The sequence below is a fragment of the Poeciliopsis prolifica genome, unplaced genomic scaffold (genome assembly GCF_027474105.1).
Source record: "Poeciliopsis prolifica strain line A6 unplaced genomic scaffold, Auburn_PproV2 SCAFFOLD094, whole genome shotgun sequence".
Classification (NCBI taxonomy): domain Eukaryota; kingdom Metazoa; phylum Chordata; class Actinopteri; order Cyprinodontiformes; family Poeciliidae; genus Poeciliopsis; species Poeciliopsis prolifica.
In genome coordinates this window covers 175,732-194,158 of record NW_026562469.1, presented here as the reverse complement: position 1 = coordinate 194,158, position 18,427 = coordinate 175,732, and the positions used below count along the sequence as shown (strand labels likewise).

General features: G+C 44.6%; 1 protein-coding gene across 1 annotated transcript; it reads left to right on the top strand.

The window, feature by feature from the left end:
- The first annotated feature begins 1,608 nt into the window (after positions 1 to 1,608).
- Positions 1,609 to 18,413, top strand: nt5e (5'-nucleotidase, ecto (CD73)). Its single transcript, XM_055023006.1, is given in 10 exon segments — positions 1,609 to 1,649; positions 1,651 to 2,152; positions 9,902 to 10,124; positions 12,948 to 13,136; positions 16,047 to 16,244; positions 16,335 to 16,489; positions 16,552 to 16,660; positions 16,729 to 16,878; positions 17,387 to 17,587; positions 17,661 to 18,413. Coding segments are annotated over 10 exon segments (1,911 nt in total). The 5' UTR covers positions 1,609 to 1,623; the 3' UTR covers positions 17,819 to 18,413.
- Positions 18,414 to 18,427: the final 14 nt, after the last annotated feature.

Genomic DNA, 18,427 nt, shown 5'->3' with positions numbered 1-18,427 from the left:
TTCTCTGTTTGTCCTCTGGGAGGCGCCAGAGACATTAATTTTCCTTTCTGGTAGATGAAAAAATTCATCCAGATGAAAACAAGCAGCGAACAATGAACCCAAATAAAATCACATGAATCACATGAAGCTTCTGGCAGAACAGAAAGAAGCAAGAAAGTTTGAATCCAGAGCAGAATTTCTACATGTTTCAGTTTTTATGAATCAAAGCAGTTCTGAGTTTGCAGCCTGGATTACAGATACTCTGTTTTCAGCTGTTTTCTGGACCCAACCGAGCCACGGCCCAGCCGGATCCTCATCAGCATAACATCCAATCAGAAGGTAGCAGCTCAGTGGATTCATTCGTCCAGAACCGGACCAGGACCGGCTGTCAGAACGTCTCCTGGTCCAACGAGTCAGAACCATCAGAGTTCTGGGTGGAGGTGGCATCATCATCATCATCACTGGTTCTGCAGTGAAGCTCTGAGGTCAAGGTCATCCGGTGACCTCCAGCACTCAGGTCTGTTATGACAGTTGCGACTTTGACCCCTGACCTTTGCACCATGCTGACTCTGTAGCTGCTAACGTGTGATCTGATTCCTGACCTCACAGGGGTTCACCATGGGGTTAAAGGTCGGGGTTAGGAATGAGGCCTGGTTCTGGGTGTGGTGTGTGTGTGTGTGTGTGTGTGTGTGTGTGGTGTGTGTGTGTGTGTGTGTGTGTGTGTGTGTGTGGGGTACCTCTCCTACACAGTAAACCAGAACCGACCCGTTACAGCAGATTCTGCTGAGTCATGCAGATTCTGCTGAGTCATGCAGATTCTGCTGAGTCATGCAGATTCTGCTGAGTCATGCAGATTCTGCTGAGTCATGCAGCCTGCAGGTTTGTTTTGATCAGGTTCAGTCCCAACATGTCGGAGGCGTTACCATGACATCCAAGCTGCCAGCTGCTCTCCAGATGTTTTCCTGAACTTTCTGCTGGCTTCTGTCCAGAACCGACCCAACAGAACCAGAACCTGGGTAGAGTTCTGCTCCAGACCTTAAATCCTTTCAGCCTTGCTGCCGATAGTCTGCAGGAACCAGATGGGGGGAGTGATGCATGCTGGGTAAATTGCTGCATTCATTAAAATAAACCATCAGAGGAAAACCCGGAGCGGATCAGGATTCCCTTCGCTCTGAAACCAAAAGCTGCTTCTCTGATTCAGAGTTTCCAGCAGCTGCTGAAGGTTTCTGTTGTCCAGAACCGGAATCAGAACCGGAACCAGAACCAGAACCGACCATCCTAAATGTCTTTAAAGCTTTAATGTGTCGACATGAAGCTTCTGTCTGAGATCAAACAGCAGGAAGTTTCAGCCTCTGTGGTCATCATCATCATCATCATCATCACCCTCCTCCTCCCTGCTGGGATTTCCCATCATGCTCTCTGTCTGGTGGATTTTTGGTTTTGCGCAGATTCGCATGAAAACAGTAAAAGTTTAGGAAAACGTGGAGCGGAATCTGGATCCGCTCCACGCCTGGAAACAAGCAGATAAAGTTACTTTCTGAGTGACATGCTGTTTATTCTGTGGTTCTGGTTCTGTTGGGTCCAGCTGGGGTTGGACCTTTGACCCAACATCTGGCTCTCAGCAGCACAGAAATGTGTTAACAGATGCTGAAAAAACCCGGGCCGAGACCAGAACCCGGTCTGCCTTTCCAGAACCTTTCCCAGGAAGCGGGACCGGGTTTGGGTCAGAATGTTTCGTGTCGCTGTGAGGTTCGACAGGAGGAAGAGGAGGAGGAGGAAGAGGAGGAGCAGCAGCGGATGTAAACAGCTGCGTTTCTTCTCCGGCTCACTTTTACGCAGCGCGCAGATGGAACACATCTTCCTCCTCATCATCATCCTCCTGCTCGGAACCGCGGTTCCGTCCACGGCGGACTGGACTCTGGTTCTGCTCCACACCAACGACGTGCACGCGCGCGTGGAGGAGACCAGCGTGCACTCCATCAAGTGCGGCAGAGCGGAGAAATGCTACGGCGGCGTGGCGCGGAGAGCCACTGAGATCCGCCGGATCCGGAACCATGAGCCGAACGTTCTTCTGCTGGACGCGGGGGACCAGTTCCAGGGAATGGTTTGGTTCACTTTGTACAAAGGAGCCGAAGCGGCGCACTTCATGAACCTGCTGGGCTACGACGCCATGGTAGGAAGGAAGTGAACCTGCAGATGAAACGTTTCCATTTTCTATTGGTAAAACATCTGAAAAGTGTGGCAGATGTATTTAAATTGTGACTCCGAGGGTCTGCAGGTCTTCTGAGTTTATCTTTGAACATCTACAGAGGTAGATTCAGGTCTGGACGTTGACTAGGCCATTCAGTCTATTTGTTGCTCAGATTTCTGTCCTGGTCTTGAGGTTTTCTCCTCCAGGTTGTTGTTTCCTGTTTCTCAGTGCTGCTTCCTGTTCCTTCCTGCTGTTTCCTGTTGCTTTCTGCTGCTTCCTGTTTCCCAGTGCTGCTTCCTGCTCTGTCTCTGTGGTTTAGGTTTTCTGCCAATCACCTGCAGCGCCTCGTTAAGGCTTGCAGACTTGCTACATCTTTGGTTTCAAATTGAAATCAGAGGATTTGTTCCCAGCCTGCAGAAAAGACCTTTGAACCCTGGAGGACTGTGGTATGAATTGGCGAAAAGGGATCAGATGCTCAGTGACTCAGTATTACTCTAACTGAGGAGAGAGGCCAGCACCAGCCGGCGCTCCGGAAATGGCTGCGGATCAAATCTGGTTTAATTATCTGTAGAGATAAACCGGCAACTTAGCAACAACCAGCAACAAAAACAAGCAACGGTCTTTAATGGTACGAATCAGAAAGTCACATTCCAGCAGCACCAAGAGAGGAATGGAAAACTGAGCTGGACTGAATGACCAGGTTATTCAGAAAGTGGAAGATCCCACACATTGGGTTAATTCCATCGTGATTACAAAGAAGAAAAATGGAAAATTAAGAAAATGCATGGATCCAAAAGATCTAAATAGAACATCAGGAGAAAACATTATTCATATCCACTTGAGAGGAAATAATGAGTGAGATGGCTGCAAGTTGGATGCATCACAAGAGTTCTGGTGAGTGAAGCTGGATGAAAGCAGGACCAAGTATTGTACTTTTAACACCTTTTGGAAGATACTGTTTTCTAAGACTTCCTTTTGGAATAAAATCTGCACCAGAAATATTTCATAGAGCAATGGAGAGGATCATAGAAGGCTTGAATGGAGTAAGAGTCTACATTGATGACATCATCATTTGGGGACCAACTGTTCAAGAACACAATGACAGATTGAGACGCGTCATGGAGCGCATACGGAAAAATGGACTGAAGCTCAATAAAAATAAATGTGAGTTTTGTGTCAAAGAAATTCTGTTTCTGGGAGACAAACTATCTGGCCGAGGTGTTCAACCAGATGAAGATAAAATACAAGCCATTTTAAAGATGCCACCGCCTGCTGACAAAACGGGTGTTCTGTGCATCATGGGCATGATTAATTTTATAGGAAAATTCATTCCCAATTTGAGTGCAAGGATGACTAACATTCGCAGACTCTTGTACAATGACAGTCAATTCCAGTGGACAGAAGTTCATGAACAAGAGTGGAAGGAACTGAAAAAATATCTGACTTCAGAACCAGTGCTTACCTTCTACGACCCTACTACAAAATGAAAACTGTCGACAGATGCCTCAAAAGATGGACTTGGAGCAGTTCTTCTTCAAGCTGAGAATGACCAATGGAAGCCAGTAGCTTATGCATCCAGAGCCATGACAAAAGCTGAATGCAGATATGCTCAGATAGAGAAAGAATGCTTGGGGCTGGCTTATGGGCTAGAACGGTTTCATAACTATGTATATGGTTTACCATCTTTTGTAGTTGAAACTGATCACCGACCATTGGTTGCCATCATTAAAAAACATCTGAATGAGATGTCACCCAGGATTCAGAGGCTTATGATGAAGATGCAGATGTATGAATCTACACTGATCTACACTCCAGGAAAACGTCTGATTCTTGCTGATGCTCTGTCTAGAGACCCTACACATGATAGGGTGAGTTCAACTGAAGAGGATATTCAATGGAAAATTTCTTTACTGACTTGAATGATCTTCTATCTCTCATATGCATTGATGATGATTGTTTAATAATTGTTGGTGATTTCAACATTCATGTGGACAAACCTCAAGACAGAGGGGCAAAAAAGCTCTCTGATATTTTAGAAAATGTTGGTTTAACACAACATGTCACACAAGCAACACACACTGGACCTGGTTATCAGTAAGGGTGTGAATATTTCCAATGTCTCTGTAACTGATGTCGCCCTGTCGGATCACTTTGCTGTTATCTTTGAAGGTTCTTTATCCTTTAATCCACTTGGACAAACAGCTACTGTCACAAAACGTTCTTTCACAGAAACAATTAATCAAATCTACTCTTCCTCCTCACCCTTAAGCTGTAATGATGTAGATCAGTTGGTAGATGATTTTCAGTCTAAAGTTTCATATATCATTGATTCCATTGCCCCAATTAAAGTAAATGTTGTGTTTGGTAGGAAGAAATCTCCATGGAGAAAAGAACAAACAGTTCGATCTGCAAGACAACTCTGCAGCAGGGCAGAACCAAAATGGAGTAAAACTCAACTTCACGTTCATAATGACATCTACAAAGAAAGACTACGTAACTATTACTTAACACTAAAACATGGAAGGGAGGCTTTCTTTGCAGATGTCATAAACAAAAACATTAACAATGCCTAAACTCAATCTAATGCTGATGGAACAAGTTTTTCAGATTCTTTTCAGAGAAAATTCAAAAAATCAGAGGATTAATCTGCACATCAACTCTAAAGCCAGAACCATTGCTGAACCCAAACAGAACAAACAGGAAAAATGACCCAATTTCAACTACTTCATTATAAAACCCTAGAAGAAATTATAAGTCAATGAAGTTCAAGCTCCTGCTGTCTGGATGTTCTAGATCTATAACTCTAGAACATTTATTTAAGAAAGTCCTGCCTGTTATTGCTGCAGATCTGATCCAAATAGTAACTCATCACTTACATCAGGCGTTTTCCCCCAGGCTTTGAAAACAGCAGTCATTAAACCACTGCTAAAAGAACAATCTGGACAAATCACTACTGCAGAATTACAGGCCGACCTCTGACCTCTGACCTCCCATTCATCAGCAAAGTTATTGAAAAAACTGTGAAAACAATTAAATAGTTTCCTCATGATGACCAACTGCTTTGACTCTTTCCAGTCTGGTTTTCGTGCTCAGCACAGCACGGAGACTGGCCTAGTCAAAGTATTCAATGATATCCATATAAATACGGACAGTGGGAGAACCACGGTGCTGGTTCTGGTTCTGGTTCTGTTGGACCTCAGTGCAGCTTTTGACATATTACTGAATCGACTGGAGAGTTGGGTCGGACTCTCCGGTTGGATACTCGACTGGTTTGAATCTTACATAAAGAACAGGGATTTCTTTGTTTCAATTGAAAACTTCTCATCAAAGAGGTCAAAGGTCACATGTGGGGTACCCCAAGGTTCAATCTTAGGACCCCTCTTATTTAATATTTATATTCTCCCACTAGCTCAGGTCATAACAGGAAATAATATCAGCTACCATAACTATGCAGATGACACACAGCTCTACATCACGATGTCACCAGGTGACCTTTGACCCCATCCAATCACTGAATAAATGTTTAGAACAGATAAATGTGTGGATGTGCCAAAACTTTCTCCAGCTGAACAAAAACAAAACTGAAGTCATTAATTTTGGACCTAAAGAGAAACGATCTAGAACTATAGATCTAGAGTTATAGATCTAGAGTTATAGATCTAGAGTTATAGATCTATAACTCTAGATCTACAGATCTAGAGTTATAGATCTATGTTTATAGATCTAGAGCTATAGATCTAGAGTCAATGCACAGCTTCAGTTATTACAACTAAAACCTGGAAATCAGACCCAAAACCTGGGAGTAGTGATGGACTCGGACTTGAACCTTGCGAGCCACATAAAGACAGTAACAAAGTCGGCCTTCTATCACCTGAAGAACATCTCTAGGATTAGAGGACTAATGTCTCAGCCAGATCTAGAGAAACTCATCCATGCGTTTATCTTTAGTCGCATTGATTATTGTAACAGCGTCTTCACAGGCCTGTCCAACAAATCAATCCTCCAGCTGCAGCTGATCCAGAAGCTGCTGCTCCTGTTCTCACTAAAACCAGGAAGATAGAGACATAACAGCAGTTTTAAAGTCCCTCCACTGGCTCCCTGTAGCTCAAAGAATAGATTTTAAAATACTGTTGTTAGTTTACAAATCACTGAATGGTTTAGCACCACAATACATTAAAGATCTGCTGTTGTATCAACCTTCCAGACTCTCAGGTTCTGGTTCTGGTTCTGCTCTGCATCCCCAGAACCAGAACCAAGAGAGGAGAAGCAGCTTTCAGCATCTATGCACCAAACATCTGGAACAAACTTCCAGAAAACTGTAAACCAGCAGAAACCCTGACTTCTTTTAAATCGCAATTAAAAACACACCTGTTTAGAATTGTTTTTGAGACGTAATATGTAACAATGTATTGTTTATTATATGATGCATGACTTTGTGTTTTTGTGTTTATGATCTAAAGCACTTTGAAATGCCTTGCTGCTGAAATGTGCTATACAAATAACATTTGATTGATTTATTGATTGATTGATTGATTGATTGATTGAATACATGTGAATTTGGTGTCCAATGTGTTGCCTGTATCAGATAGAAAGTTACAGCAAATAGTTGATGCAACAGCTAAGGATACAGAGTTACAGTTGGTCATACAGAATATGGATGAAGGATGGCCAATAGTTCACAGTTTTTCAATGTTAAAGCTGATCTGTGTGGTGGATGGACTGTTACTTGTGAGTTCAGACAGGAAATTCTACAGCGGATTCATGAGGGTCACCTCAGCATGGAGAAATGTACAAGAAGAGCTAGAGAATGTGTTTTCTGGCCTGGACTAAATAAGGACATTGAGGTGCTGATAAGTAAATGTGAAACATGTCAGACATTTAGAAACAAACAGAGCAAAGAACCGATGATCATATCTGACACTCCAACATCACCATGGCTAAAAGTTGGAATGGATTTATTTCATCTTAAAGGAAAAGACTATTTAGTGATCATTGATTACTATTCAAACTATCCTGAGATGGCTCTGTTGGCTAATATTCCACATGTTGTAGTGAGTGATAATGGACCATGTTTTAATAGCAGAGAATGGCAAAGCTTTGCAGAACAATATGATTTTAAGCATGTAACATCAAGTCCACATTATGCACAATCAAATGGAAAAGCGGAGAAAGGAGTTCTATTCTTAAGCAACTTCTGAAGAAAGCTGCAGATAGTAACTCTGACCCGTATTTAGCTTTATTAAGCTATAGATCATCACCATTGCAATGCAGATATTCACCTGCTGAACTTTTGATGAATCGAAAGATTCGTACAACTTTGCCAAGTTATGACAATAAAGGACAAAGAGCAAAGAAATCGTCAAAGTTGGAGTGTAAGTTACGAAAGCAGAAAGTAAAACAAAAGTCATATTATGACAGATCAGCAAAGCTTCTACCCTAACCCACTGTCATACCAGGACCCAGTAAGGATTCAGGATGATGAGGGATGGAAAACCAAAGCAACTGTTCTGCAGGAAGTAACTCCACGTTCATTTGAAGTGAAAACTGAAGATGGACAAATTCTGAGACAAAATTCTGACAGGATTATTTTTGTAACATTCTTACTTGAAAGAAAGGAGGATGTGATGATTGAATGAATTCTGCTTAAGTCCACTATGTGGCGATCATGAGTTTATGTGAATGCAGAAACGTAAAGAACAAGACGACAGAAGGAGAGTCTCTGGTGACGCCTGATTATGATCAAACACGAATATAACCCCCTGGTGTTCTGAATGTTCCCTGATGTTCTGAATGTTCCCTGGTGTTCTGAATGTTCCCTGATGTTCTGAATGTTGATGGTCTGAATGTTCCCTGGTGTTCTGAATGTTCCCTGATGTTCTGAATGTTCCCTGATGGTCTGAATGTTCCCTGATGTTCTGAATGTTCCCTGATGTTCTGAATGTTCCCTGATGTTCTGAATGTTCCCTGATGTTCTGAATGTTCCCTGATGTTCTGAATGTTCCCTGATGGTCTGAATGTTGATGGTCTGAATGTTCCCTGATGTTCTGAATGTTCCCTGGTGTTCTGAATGTTCCCTGATGGTCTGAATGTTGATGGTCTGAATGTTCCCTGATGTTCTGAATGTTCCCTGATGTTCTGAATGTTCCCTGATGGTCTGAATGTTCCCTGATGTTCTGAATGTTCCCTGATGTTCTGAATGTTCCCTGATGTTCTGAATGTTCCTTGATGTTCTGAATGTTCCCTGATGTTCTGAATGTTCCCTGATGTTCTGAATGTTCCCTGATGTTCTGAATGTTGATGGTCTGAATGTTCCCTGATGTTCTGAATGTTCCCTGGTGTTCTGAATGTTCCCTGATGGTCTGAATGTTAATGGTCTGAATGTTCCCTGATGTTCTGAATGTTCCCTGATGTTCTGAATGTTCCCTGATGGTCTGAATGTTCCCTGATGTTCTGAATGTTCCCTGATGTTCTGAATGTTCCCTGATGGTCTGAATGTTGATGGTCTGAATGTTCCCTGATGTTCTGAATGTTCCCTGGTGTTCTGAATGTTCCCTGATGGTCTGAATGTTGATGGTCTGAATGTTCCCTGATGTTCTGAATGTTCCCTGATGTTCTGAATGTTCCCTGATGGTCTGAATGTTGATGGTCTGAATGTTCCCTGGTGTTCTGAATGTTCCCTGATGTTCTGAATGTTCCCTGATGTTCTGAATGTTCCCTGATGGTCTGAATGTTCCCTGATGTTCTGAATGTTCCCTGATGTTCTGAATGTTCCCTGGTGTTCTGAATGTTCCCTGATGTTCTGAATGTTCCCTGATGTTCTGAATGTTCCCTGATGTTCTGAATGTTCCCTGGTGTTCTGAATGTTCCCTGATGTTCTGAATGTTCCCTGATGTTCTGATGTTCCCTGATGGTCTGAATGTTGATGGTCTGAATGTTCCCTGATGGTCTGAATGTTGATGGTCTGAATGTTCCCTGATGTTCTGAATGTTCCCTGATGGTCTGAATGTTCCCTGATGTTCTGAATGTTCCCTGATGGTCTGAATGTTCCCTGATGTTCTGAATGTTCCCTGATGTTCTGAATGTTCCCTGATGTTCTGAATGTTCCCTGGTGTTCTGAATGTTCCCTGATGGTCTGAATGTTGATGGTCTGAATGTTCCCTGATGTTCTGAATGTTCCCTGATGTTCTGAATGTTCCCTGATGGTCTGAATGTTGATGGTCTGAATGTTCCCTGGTGTTCTGAATGTTCCCTGATGTTCTGAATGTTCCCTGATGGTCTGAATGTTCCCTGATGTTCTGAATGTTCCCTGATGTTCTGAATGTTCCCTGGTGTTCTGAATGTTCCCTGATGTTCTGAATGTTCCTGATGTTCTGAATGTTCCCTGATGTTCTGAATGTTCCCTGATGTTCTGAATGTTCCCTGATGTTCTGAATGTTCCCTGGTGTTCTGAATGTTCCCTGATGTTCTGAATGTTCCCTGATGTTCTGAATGTTCCCTGATGGTCTGAATGTTGATGGTCTGAATGTTCCCTGATGGTCTGAATGTTGATGGTCTGAATGTTCCCTGATGTTCTGAATGTTCCCTGATGGTCTGAATGTTCCCTGATGTTCTGAATGTTCCCTGATGGTCTGAATGTTCCCTGATGTTCTGAATGTTCCCTGATGTTCTGAATGTTCCCTGATGTTCTGAATGTTCCCTGATGTTCTGAATGTTCCCTGATTTCTCCCTCAGGTTTTTGGGAACCATGAGTTTGATAACGGTGTCGATGGACTCATGGAGCCGTTCCTGCGGGACATCAACTGCTCCGTCCTCAGCGCCAACATCCGACCCGACTCGACTCTGGCCTCCACCTTTGGCGCCGCCTTCCAGCCCTACAAGATCTTTGAGGTCGGAGGTCAGCGGGTCGGCGTGGTGGGGTACACGTCACGGGAAACGCCGACTCTGTCCCAGCCTGGTAAGAAGCTGCAGGAGCATCTTCATTTGTGACCATGCACCAAATTCACTTATCCATGAGGTTTTAAGGAGAGAACCTCCGAGGAGGGATTGAAACAAAATGGCTCATAGACCCAGAATGTGTATGTTTCAAAGATAATCAAATTAACATCTATTTTGAAATCAATACATATGAAACACCATCCTCCTCAAGGTGGGAAGCCTTTAAGGCCTATATAAGGGGTCAAATGAGGTCAAATGATTAGTTTTCTAAGACAAAACAAAGCAGCAGACATTGAGCTGCTGGAGGGAAAACGATCAAACGATAAAACCTCTGATTCTCACAACACAGTTCAATGAACTTTCTCACGCAGTCGTTCTATGATCAGGAGAAACTCCTTATCAGCCTGGCGACTCCGACAATTACAAAATGAGAAAAATATTACTTCAGTCGAAAATACTGAGGGACAGATTATTACCAATCCTCTAGAAATCAATGAAATGTTTAAGGTCTATTTTGAAAAATGATACAGCTCAGACATAATGCATGAGGAACAAAAGCAAAATGTTTTCTTAGAAACCCTCCAAATGACCAAAAACTCAGAATCAATGAGCTCAGATCTCAGTGCAGCTGTAACTACAGAGGAAATACAGATCACTGAACATTGACATGTATTTAGACTCATTTATTCTCCCGCCTCACTAAGAGGAGCCCAAACCTGGAAAACCTTGCAGCAAGTGCAATAAGTGTCCATTTAAAGATTCTTTGTAAAATTCTGGCTCAAAGATTGGAGAGAATATTGTCTGAAATAATTACCAGGGATCAAAATAGGTTTATTATAGGAAGACAGAGATTTCATAATGTGAGACGAGTGCTGGAAATCATTCATAATATGGAAGAAAAAACAGACACTGCTTTGCTATCATTGGGTGCTGAAAAGGCCTTTGATAGAGTTGAATGGGCCAATTTATTGGAGATATTGGAAAGATTTGGCTGTGGGGACAATTCCTGTCAAACTTTCATACAATGAGCCTAATGCTGAAATAATAACGAATGGAGTTACAGCTAAATCATTTCAAATTAAACGAGGTTGTAGACAAGCTGCCTGTCCCTTTATGATTTATTGTAGCAATAGGACCGTCTGCCGTTGCAGGGCAGTCTCATAAAAACCCCACAGTCAGAAATATGATCTTGGCATCAGGTTAACAAGTATGAAGGTGATTCCTCCTCCCCGTCACGCCTCAGTCCGATACGAGGCAACATCTTCTGCCCAGGTCTGTCTTGAAAGTGAGACCCAGATCTCAACGGGGTTCACCTGGCTGAACAAAGGAAATGAAAAAAGATCCTGGTTTAGGAAATGGGCTGAAAAAGCTTTAAAGGCAAAAGGAGATCTAGTGGAATCAGAGGTTTTGATGACGTTTGAGGAGTTGAAGGCCAGATATGATATCTGGGATATTTATTATTTTCAATATCTACAGGTGAGAAATTTTATTAGATCATCTCAAAATCAGTGTGACTCCATCCCTTTGCTATTGAAATGCAAAGGAATGATCTCCAAACGACTCAGCATGTCGGTGGAGGATCCTCTGAGTCGTCGTCTGGAAGCTCGATGCCTGGAGGGAGGATTCATGGGAGAACTTGGCTGCAGAGGGAGAAGGCGTGTGCTGAGGCACAAACACAAGCCACCAATACGCGCCTCAAAGTTCTGCAACATAATTGGCTAATGAGAACATATGAGATGCCAGAAAAGCTTAATGATTAGAACGGAGGATCCCAGACCTGTGTGCCAGATGTGGAGAAGAGAAGGAAATGTTCTTCCATTGCATCTGGAAATGCAAGAAAGTTCAACAATACTGGAGAGGAGATTGAACAAACTCTGGAGACGATTCAGGTATAAAACTAGATTTTGACCCCTCATTAAAACATGGATATGAGGTGAGTTATAGTTGTGGATGATCTGCTGCTGTGTCCTGAGATAATCATCATTATTTCTATACTTGACTATTTCACTTTGAATTATTGAACGTTAGCTGAATGTTAGCTGAACATTAGCTGAATGTTAGCTGAATGTTAGCTGAACGTTAGCTGAATGTTAGCTGAACGTTAGCTGAATGTTAGCTGAATGTTAGCTGAATGTTAACCGAACGTTAGCTGAATGTTAGCTGAATATTAGCTGAACATTAGCTGAATGTTAGCTGAATGTTAACTGAACGTTAGCTGAATGTTAGCTGAACGTTAGCTGAATGTTAGCTGAATATTAGCTGAATGTTAGCTGAACGTTAGCTGAATGTTAGCTGAATATTAGCTGAACGTTAGCTGAATGTTTGCTGAATATTAGCTGAATGTTAGCTGAACGTTAGCTGAATGTTAGCTGAACATTAGCTGAATGTTAGCTGAATATTAGCTGAACGTTAGCTGAATTTGCTGAATATTAGCTGAATGTTAGCTGAACATTAGCTGTATATTAGCTGAATGTTAGCTGAACGTTAGCTGAATGTTAGCTGAATGTTAGCTGAACGTTAGCTGAATGTTAGCTGAACATTAGCTGAATGTTAGCTGAATATTAGCTGAACATTAGCTGAATGTTAGCTGAACATTAGCTACCCTGGCCTTTTCCTTTCATGTCAGAGTATTAATGTCTGACATGTATATTAATGGAAACATTGTTGAAAAACCAATAAAGAACATTGGAGAAAAAAAAGCCCGACTGCCATCTCCATGGCAACCGGGCCGGTTCTGTCCAGAGGTTCTGTCCAGAGGTTCTGTCCAGAGGTTCTGGTTCAGTTTGTGTCTGTCAGAGCAGGAAGTGATCCAAGGCTGGTTTCACCCGTCTGTCTCCATCAGGACCTCACCTGGACTTCCTGGATGAGGTCAGCGCCCTGCAGCCCGTGGTGGACAAGCTGAAGACGCTGGGGGTCAACAAGGTCATCGCTCTGGGTCACTCCGGCATCGCCGTCGACCGCCTAATCGCCAGGAAGGTCCGCGGCGTTGATGTGGTCATCGGCGGACACACCAACACCTTCCTTTACACTGGTAGGCTGCGTACACCTGTCACTGAGGCCCAGGCAGCCAATCAGAGAGCTGGACTCCTGGCAGCCAATCAGAGAGCTGGACTCCTGGCAGCCAATCAGAGAGCTGGACTCCTGGCAGCCAATCAGAGAGCTGGACTCCTGGCAGCCAATCAGAGAGCTGAACTCCTGTGCTGCCGTTCAAACTCAACCTGAGGTTTTTCTCCAGTTGGTTCTGAGAGAAAAGCGGATCATGGTTCTGGATTGTTAAGCGTCTGGATTCTGCAGAATCCGTCCAGATAAAACATCCAGAAGATGTCTGATTCTTCTTCTCTGGTTTTATTGACTGTTAAAAATTAAAAAGAGGAATAACTTGATTTAGCTCGTTAATTAATTCTTTGTCCTAGGTTCTTGTGTGTCTGCATGTGGAGGGAGAAAAGAGCAATCATACGACGTCAGACTTCAGATATTCAGAGTTTTATCCACAGAAATTCAATGCAATATATAATGTTACAACAAGCATCTCACCTAGATTCTCAAAAGTCCAAGATATTACAAAACAGAAACAAAGAACTGAGTAAAAAGACAAAAGATTAACAGAAGATGCATCCTCCGGGAAACTCTCACTCAGCACAAAGAGATTCCAACTTCTGCTGTAAAACAAATCATTTTATAGACTGCGTATTCTCCTCATTTAAATGTATGCATTAGGAGGTGTGTTCTTTTCCTTTGTGTGGGCTGTCTTAAAGTTAATTTTATTACCTCTGAGACCCAAACCTCCAGCTCTTCCCGTACCAGGCTCCGACCTGATGTACAGCGTGGAACTGGAACGTTATCTCTACCTTAAATGATTCCACAAGAACGTAGTTTGTATTTTTAACCAAGCTTGCACAAAATGTAATGCTAAATAATGACTATAAGTTTGGATCTAAGAAGTTACTAATTCAAAACATGCTTAAAGAAATATAGTTAATTCTAATATAGATAAAATTATTTATAAAAAGTTTTAAGATCCTAGTGAACTTTTGAACCATGCTAGGAATGTGTTAATTGCCTGGCAGACAGACTCTCTGTCTAAAGAGAGTTAAGGAGTCGAGGTCTGTGTTTTCTGTCTACTCCTCCTTTAAGAATTTATCTGCGTTCAGAGAGTGAGCCGTTGTTCTAGTTTCATCTAAATTTATATGAACAGAGTGTACTTTAACTTTCTAAGTTATATTTCATATGTATCAAACTATCCTGTGCAGTATTGTGCTAACTTAAAATTCTATTTCAACATGACCATCACCCATCACTTCTTGTCTATAACAATCATTTCCTGTTTGAAAACAAAAATCCACAAAAATAATGAAACGACGAGACGAAAACAAGAGTAAATGTCAGGTTTAAACCCCTAACATTAGTGAAACATAACCTGGAAATAAAGACAGAACACACCAGTTAAGTTTTTACTCGCGAGGAGAACGGACAGGACAGACGTACATCAGTTAGAACCTCCAACACTCTGAGACGTCTCTGTTCTCAACGCTTTTCTTGTCCTCAGGTTTCCCTCGTTGCCTCTATAGGGGGAAGAGAAACAAATGGCTGCAACTCAGAGATGAACACATTCCAACAGACATAGGAAGAAAAACAAGAACTGGTTGGGGTGCGACCTCTTGACCTGCACTAAATAGTTTAAAGCCATCTGGTTGAGATGTTTACAGCTCTTCCTCTCCTGCTGTTGAACCGACTGTTGGACCCACTTCACATCAGAACCGACTGTTGGACCCACTTCACATCAGAACCGACTGTTGGACCCACTTCACATCAGAACCGACCCAACAGACAAGAAACAACACATGGATAACTTCTATACAATTATTCCAACAGTAAAATAGTGAGACTCCATTTCCTCTGGTGACTTTGTTGCTTTTGTTCTGCATTTGTCCTTTTGAACCAGGAGAAAAACATTTGATCAAACCAACTGGTCTCACATTTTGTTGCAATTATTATATTTTTACTGGAAATTCCACAGAAATATGAGAACAAACTGTTCAAGAAACACAAAACGTCCTGAGATCTGGAAACATTTTGCTACGTTTGTCCACAAAGTTGACGAAACCAGTTAGTGAATGAATGAGTGAATGAGTGAATTGAATGGATGAATGAGTGAATGGAATGAATGAATGATTAACTGAATGGATGAATAAATGAATGAGTGAATGAATGATTGAATGAATGAATGAATGATTGAATGAATGAGTGAATGGAATGATTGAATGAATGAATGGATGAATGAGTAAATTGAATGGATGAATGAGTGAATGAATGAGTGAATGAATGATTGAATGAATGGAATGAATGAATAATTAAATGAATGGAGGAATGAGTGAATGAATGGATGAATAAATGAATGCAGAGTTGGGACCATTATTGTAACTTTCTCAGAACAATCAGCTCCATATTTGTAATTAAGTTTCTCCAAATGAACGTTTCCATCTTTGACCCGGTTTGATCTGCGTCCAGAACCAGAGCAACAGAACCGGGTTTGGACCCACATCTGTCTCTCTGCGGCGAACAAAAGCTCTTTGTTCATCTCGTTAAGCTTCCGGGAACTTCATTTCCATTTCCACAGTCTGAGCATTCATGACACAGAACCGGCCCAGTCCAATAGAACTCGGTTCTGCTCACTCAGGAAAAATCTGTTTTTCATCATAGCTAAAATGTTCTTCAGAACTTTTCCCACATTTGGCCAGTAGAGGGAGCCGGTTCTGTCTGTGAGGCCTCGGTGTTCTGGTCGGACTGGAGAAATTTCCAACATGTGGAAAATCACTCAGCCTTGATTTACGTCACGTTTCCCGACCCACCTGATGTCCCTGCAGATTGAACTTCACACATTTCAGCTCCGTCCAAACTGAACGGGCTGCCGTTTGACCCCGACGCTGACCCCTGTATGCAGGTCGGCCTCCGTCCCTGGAGAGGCCGGAGGGCGATTACCCGATCATGGAGGCGTCGGAAGATGGCCGCCGCGTCCCGGTGGTCCAGGCCTACGCCTTTGGGAAATACCTGGGGTTCCTCAAGGTCACCTTCGACGACGACGGGAACGTGGTGAGGTCGACCGGGAACCCTATCCTGCTGGACAGCAGCATCCAACAAGGTGCGACAGCTACTTCCTGTCTGACCACACAGCTTCCTGTTGGGAAGGAAGACTCGGCCACTGGGAATGATGGGTGCTGATGGGTTACAGACGCGGCGGTTCTGGCCGAGGTGGAGGCCTGGAAGCAGAACCTGACCAGCTTCACGGGCCGGGTCGTGGGGAAGACGCTGGTGTTCCTGAACGCGTCGCAGTCCGCCTGCCGCTTCCAGGAGTGCAACCTGGGGAACCTGATCTGCGACGCCATGGTGGGTCCGGCCCAGAGTCGTTCTGGTTCCGGTTCTGTAGACCTCATGTCTCTGTCTCCCAGGTGGACAACTACACCCGGTCCTTCCAGGACAAGCGGTGGAGCCACGTCAGCGCCTGCATCATAAACGGCGGCGGCATCCGCTCCTCTATCAACGAGCAAACCTACAACGGTAAGCCGGGCCGGTTCCGACCCGTACGGGTTCCATCCGTTTGGACGAGCTGTGGTTCTGCCCCGCAGGCTCTGTGACGCTGGAGGACCTGCTGACGGTTCTGCCATTCGGAGGAACCTTTGACCTGGTGAAGCTGAAAGGGTCAACGCTGCGCGCCGCCTTCGAGCACGGCGCCCGTCGCCACGGCAGCAAGGCGGGGGAGTTCCTGCAGGTCTCAGGTAGGTCTGCGGCAAGACCGGTCCAGAAGGGTCCAGAAGGGTCCAGAAGGGTTCAGAAGGGTTCAGAAGGGTTCAGAAGGGTCCCACTGGGTCCCTCTGGGTCCAGAAGGGTCCCTCTGGGTCCAGAAGGGTCCCTCTGGGTCAAGAAGGGTCCCACTGGGTCCCTCTGGGTCCAGAAGGGTCCCACTGGGTCCCACTGGGTCCAGAAGGGTCCCACTGGGTCCAGAAGGGTCCCACTGGGTCCAGAAGGGTCCCACTGGGTCCAGAAGGGTCCCACTGGGTCCAGAAGGGTCCCACTGAGTCCCTCTGGGTCCAGAAGGGTCCCTCTGGGTCCAGAAGGGTCCCACTGGGTCCCTCTGGGTCCAGAAGGGTCCCACTGGGTCCCTCTGGGTCCAGAAGGGTCCCACTGGGTCCAGAAGGGTCCCACTGGGTCCCTCTGGGTCCGACCGGACAGGGAACGCAGGTAGAAGTTCCCCTGACCGGTCCCTGGCCGCTGCCTGTCTTGCAGGCCTGCATGTGGTTCTGGACGTGTCCCGGCCCGCGGGTCGCCGGGTCCGCAGCCTCAGCATCCTGTGCACCCGGTGTCGGGTTCCACGCTACGACCCGGTCCAGGACGCGGCGCTGTACGCCGTGGTGCTGCCGTCCTACCTGGTGATGGGCGGAGACGGCTTCGACGTCATCAAGAACGGGATTCTGGAGCACAGCATCGGTGAGCCCAACCCACTGGTTCTGACCCGATTCTGTGGGTCTGACCCGGTTCTGACACGATTCTGTTCCTCCAGGCCATCTGGATATCTTGGTGCTGTCCAACTACATGGAGAAGAAGGGATGGGTCTATCCGGCCGTGGAGGGACGCATCACGGTCCTCAGCCGGGCCCCCGCCCTGCAGGCCACCCTGTCCTCACTGGGTTTACTGGTTCTGTTCGTGTTGAGCTGCTGAACCTCCAGCAGAACCGTCAGAACCACAGCAGGACTCTGATCCATGTTAGTCAAACTGAACAGATTTTGTCCTAACATTTCTGTCACTAAAACCCAACGCTGCGCTTCCCGTAGCAGCCACCAGGGGACGCTTTACCAGGAACTGCAGCTTTAATCTCCACTAACCCCGCCCACTAACCCCACTGGACCTGCTGCTGAGCCGCCATTGGCTGCATTGCAGATGTCCAGATGATCTGATTGGTTCCTGAAAGCAGCTGCTGGAGAAGAAGAGTGGAGCTCCTCCTCTTCCTCGTTCCTCTTCCTCTCTTCTCTTCCTCCCTCCTCTTCCTCTCTCCTCTTCCTCCCTCCTCTTCCTCCCTCCTCTACCTCCCTCCTCTTCCTCGTTCCTCTTCCTCCCTCCTCTTCCTCCCTCCTCTTCCTCGCTCCTCTTCCTCCCTCCTCTTCCTCCTCCTCTTCCTCCTTCCTCTTCCTCCCTCCTCTTCCTCCTCAGTTTCTGGATGGATCTGAAGCATCTTTAGTTTTTCTGGCTGACACAATGTTCTGATTGTAACTAAGCAACTGTAACTTTGTTTATTAAATGGACCAATCAGAGAGCAGGATGGAGTCTTCA